The sequence below is a fragment of the Mesitornis unicolor genome, unplaced genomic scaffold (genome assembly GCF_000695765.1).
Source record: "Mesitornis unicolor isolate BGI_N332 unplaced genomic scaffold, ASM69576v1 scaffold11287, whole genome shotgun sequence".
Classification (NCBI taxonomy): domain Eukaryota; kingdom Metazoa; phylum Chordata; class Aves; order Mesitornithiformes; family Mesitornithidae; genus Mesitornis; species Mesitornis unicolor.
Genome location: NW_010197121.1, coordinates 8,110 through 13,358, shown reverse-complemented (window position 1 = coordinate 13,358; position 5,249 = coordinate 8,110). Strand labels below are relative to the sequence as shown.

The window sequence follows — 5,249 nt, the reverse complement described above, 5'->3', positions numbered from 1 at the left end:
GGTTTTGCTAAAGAAATTACAGTAACTGTAGCAGTGGTATTATTAATATTACAATTATAGATTTCAACACACCTCAGGTATCCTTATTTATATGATACAGTCTTTCCTGATAAAAGTCATATGGTAAGGTGAGTATATTAGCCTTTAAGTTGCCATAGGAACAATCCAAACCTCCCTATAACAGGAAAGATTTCTTCCTGCAAAACAGGTGTAGGAAAGTCATACTCTTGTCAAATCAACAGCACTTTCATTTTTGTTATCTAGAATAATTCAAAGTACGATGAGTTTACACTAATGATCTTTCCACTTGTGATGGGATACTGGAGTGCAGCCATCTGCTAAATTTGGAGAAAATCACAGCTTAATTTCAATTTATTTCTATCCGTGGGCTTTCTTCTTCTAAACTTCCAATAAGCCTCTTTAGATTTTTTCTGCTGGTAAACTTCCCAGTCTGAAATTTTTTATTGACTTCCCAGTGTCCAGTTTCTACTTTCACCTTGATAGGATAATGATGAAACCAATACAGTGGCTTTAAATAGTTCTGTGTTGATCATTTGATTGTGCTGAGATGACCATGAATGTAAGCATAAGTAAGTATGTGATCACAGAAGTGAGACGGCAAACTGATCAAAGCTCTTCTTCCTCACAAGTCATTAAAGCATATTCCTTTAGGCAAAGTGTTACGTTTGAGACCTTTTTTTTTCTTAATCAGAGATGTCATTTTGTCATAAAGGTATTGATGCATGTTGAATTCTGCCTGGATATTTGCTGTAGTGAAGTCTATGGAGAATTTGGTCCTAATGTGATTATGGGTCTGTTTTCCAAGAAACACATTTGTTTTACTAAAATTTACCACTCACACACACCTCAGCTCTGATAGTACCACAGTTCAGCTGAGCTATTTTCTTCCTCCTCAACATTTTCCTGAGGACCCCTCTGATTTCCTTGTTCCTCAGGCTATAAATGAGGGGATACAGTAAGGGAGTAATGTTGGTGTAGACCAGAGACACCATCTTGTCTCGAGCTGGAGAGTAACTGGACTTGGGGCGAATGTACATGAAAGTGGCACATCCGTAGTGCAGCATGGTGACGGCCAAGTGTGAAATGCAGGTGGAAAAGGCCTTGCCCCTTCCCACGGAGGAGGTGACATGTAGCAAAGCAGCAGCAATGCAAACATACGAGGTGAGGATTAGGAGGAAGGGGAGCAGCAGGAGGAGCACGCACGCAGCCAGCAAGGGCAGCTCTGGGGCGTAGCTCTGCGTACAGGCCAGGTGCAGCACAGCGGGTATGTCACAGAAGAAGTGGTTGATACGGTGCGACTGGCAGAAAGGTAAGCGGAAAACAGCCACCGTCAGCCCCAGGGAGACAGTGAAGCCTCCCAGACAGCATGCCCCAGCCAGCCTGAGGCAGAGCCCCTCACTCATCACAGCGACATAGTGAAGTGGCTGACAGATGGCAACGTAGCGGTCGTACGACATGGCTACCAGGAGGAAGCACTCAGCCCCACCGAGTGCCACAAAAAGGTGCATCTGGGCAGCACAGCCTACGAAAGAAATGGTGTTGCCATTCACCACTATCAGGCTGAGGAGTGTCTTAGGAACAATGACCAAGGTGTAGCAGAGCTCGATGACAGAGAGGTGACAGAGGAAGAAAAGCATGGGAGGACGGGAGGGCTCCATAACCACTGCCATGAAGATCATCACATTCCCTGCCAACGTGACCAAATGGACAATGAGAAAGATAAGGAAGAGGAGGACCCGCAGACAGAGCAGCTCAGAGAAGCCAAGCAGGAGGAACTCCATGGTTGCATCAGTGCTCTTATTGTCCCTCTCCAAGCAGCCTTCACATGGCATCTACAGGAAAAGAAACAGAAGGGAGACAGATGAATTTGACCTGATGCCTCGCAAACAATTCCATATAGGAGATAATGCTGCAGTACTTCCTGCAGGGGGGTTGGACTAGATGATCTTTAAAGGTCCCTTCCAACTCAATACATTCTATGATTCTATGATTCTACTGCAGAACCACTGTAGTAAAGCCCACTGTGTGGGAAGGAAGGTGATTTCTTCTAAAAACAAAGCTAATTTCACTCAGTCACATTCAACGCACTCTCACCCATATTCTCACAACCACCAAGGTTCTTGTGCCCTTGTGATCTGCCTAGAATTCTTCACCATGACCCTGATGACAAAGAATAGCAGCTGCTGGGTCTTTATCACTTCTGAGTTTTCTTAGGCTGGTGACCATGTGCAGGTTTTGACCACGCATCAGGCACTCTTTAGGAGTTGACACTGTTTAGTCTTTCTGTCCTGTCCTGCTCTGAGAGTCATCATTGGACTCTCCTTCCTGATCTGAATGTCCTAAGGAGCTGAGATGAATGTGTGAGATCTTGATGACCATCAACACCTAAGTCTTGCAGACATTCTGCTACTGCTCCTTCTGGTGCTTCCACTCCCAGGCAAATCCATTTGTTCTCCATTTACACCAGTACTGCAGTTCTCTACATCTGTGCCATAGGTGTACAAGGTCAACCAGACAGTGAGCTGGAGCTTCTGCTCTACAATCTGGCTCAAATTAATGGGAATTGAGGTGTTTGCTGACTGGCTTCTCCCTTCCCCACAATGGATCTGCCTCAAAATTCACATGGAAACAGGTTTTCAAATGGAAGGGATCAGTGAGTAGGCATGATGATTTCAAAATTAAAGCTGACATTTTGACCGCTTACATCTTTATGCCTGGCTCGGCCCTATGGCATCAGAGTAAAAGTAAAACTTCCAAACACAAACCCAAAGCTCTCCATGGCAGCATACTTCACAAAACACTTTCTAAAAGAACATACAAAGCTAATCTGTTGGTCCTAGAGAGAGTGAGATCTTGGTCATCACAGGAAGAAAGGAAAGTTCCTAGAAATGTGGAGTGATGCAAAGCTGTTGAAGTTGTAAAGATCTAGAAAAGACAAGGATGTAGAGAACCATATAATAATAAATTGCATATACTGGTCACAGGTGAACAGTGCTCATTGCTCATGTGTTCATCTTGTAATGCAGTATTTCCTACAAGGAGTAATTCCAACCCTTTCTACACTTTACTATGAAAAGAGTAAAAGCAGAGATTCCTTGAAGACTTCTGGTCACATCAAAAACACAGCAATATTTAAGTATCAAAGAGCTAGAAAATTATATGAACTATTCCAATGCCATCAAGAGCAAATAGAAAGAATGAGATGTTGATCGAAAACAATTACTAGTGGAGACAGGGATTTTCCTGGAAAGAAGACATCTCAAAAAAAGTCCAGAAAGAAATAATCAATAAAGTTGAGGAGTTGAATCTGATAAGCCTACATGCCTTTGCCTTTATTTTGCCACTGCAGTCTCTGGAAATTGCTGCTCCCAAGGTTTCCTTGTGATTCAGTATCTCAGCAGGATTCAAAACATCTAGGGACTCAAGTGAATAATGAAAACATCCACAATTACGTTACCTTAGATGCAAAACTAGGAATTAAATCTCTGTGCTTCAGAGCATAAGTCAGCAAAAAAGCCTAAGGTAGGAAGAAACTTTATCATGATCTCCAAGACAAAAAATTGGGCAGTCAGTGAAGACCAAGAAGGAGCTCTTTAGAGAATGTAGAAGGAGCAGTGATCTTGCAGAATCTCACTCTGCAGGTAACTCAACAAGGACTACTGTTAGACACAGTTCCCAGTGGTTATAAAGCCATGGCTAACTCCTACATCCACCTTTTGCTGCTCCAGGACCTCCCCAGCACCTATTCTAAATAGTCTGTCTTGACACTATGTGCAAGTTGTAGGTGTTCATAGAAAACAAGAGTAATAGGTTGATACATCATCTCAAACCTGTGGACTCAGTCACTGGGCATCAGCTGGGGCTCCCCTCACTCCAAGTACTGTGACTTTAAGAGGATTCTACTAAGCATGACAAAGCTAGAAAAAATGGGGAAGAAACAGGAGTTTCCCTTCCTTTTGTTTGGTGCTGATCACTTCAGCAACAACATACCTTTCTGGGTTAGAAGATAAAGAGATAGAGACTTCCTCTTGATGATGTGTGCGGTTCAGTCCGAGCTGAGATTCTGCTTCTTTCTCGATTTGAGGTTGCTCTGCTTGTGAGTGTCCCTAGAGCCAATCTTTTCTTTCAACATTTCATAACCAGCTTGTTTTCTGCAGGACCCAGGTCCTTATATACAACATGACATAGAGGTCTTCCCTCTTCCCCACTGCCTCTGCCCTCCCTGCCTGAATAATGGGCAGTTCCATTCCTCCCAAGAAAAGGCTGTTTGCAGCTTTTCTGTAAATCAAGCAACAGGATGCAGTCACACCTCCACCTTCAGAGGAAGGCAGTGTTGTGACACCCTCCAAGAGGGCTCCTGCTCCTTTCACTGAAGCAGTTGAAAGGAGCTGGTTATTCATTGGGCTGCTTTGTACCAGAAATGGCAACAATTTAATTAACAGAATGCATTGCTGCTCTTCTTAAACAAAAACTAAATCTGTAGGTCTTTAAATAAGTTTAAACCAAACTCACCCTTAAAGGCAAAGCAAAACAGATATAGAAACTTTAAACTCATCTATAGACCTGTATTTATAGTTTTCACCACTTCAGATAATCCATTATTTCTTACTGACTCAGATGAAATCACTGTTCAATAGTGGATAGGACTGAGATTATTTGGGCCAAATTTATTTTTATTACTACTGTTACATTCATTCCTGGCCACTTATGCTGAAATCATTAGAGATCTGTAGGTTTATGTAAGCAGAAAAGAGAGGCAAAGTCAAGACTTTTGACTGCTAAAATGGAACTGCTTCCTGTTAACACAGTTTGGCAGAAACATGTAGATATGGTACCTTAGGTTTTTTCCCAGGACTTGGTTTAGAGGGAGTCTACCTTTCAAATTATTCTTCTGTATTATTTTATGTATATGGCAAAGAGATTTTGGGACAAAACTACCCTGTGCATCTGCACAGTCTAGGGACTAATTTTGTTGGGAGCAGCTCTGCAGAAAAGAACCTGTACATCCAGTGAACAACAAGATGAACATGGGCCAGGAAGAAGCAATGACTGGGTTGCAATAGCAAGAATGTGGCCAGCAGGAGAAGGGAAGTGATTGTTCCCCATTTGCTGGCACACATGAAGCCACTGGAACACTGCAGTCCCCCATTTGAGAGACGACAACAAGCTCAAGAGGAGCACATGATGCACAAGGCGAGGCTGAGAGACGTAGGTTTGTTCAGCCTGGC

General features: G+C 43.0%; 1 protein-coding gene across 1 annotated transcript; it reads right to left on the bottom strand.

The window, feature by feature from the left end:
- Positions 1–842: 842 nt before the first annotated feature.
- On the bottom strand, positions 843–1,802 carry LOC104543971 (putative olfactory receptor 10AC1). The gene has a single exon (XM_010188699.1). The coding sequence runs from the start codon at positions 1,800–1,802 to the stop codon at positions 843–845; it is 960 nt and encodes a 319-aa protein (XP_010187001.1).
- Between the last annotated feature and the right edge of the window lie 3,447 nt (positions 1,803–5,249).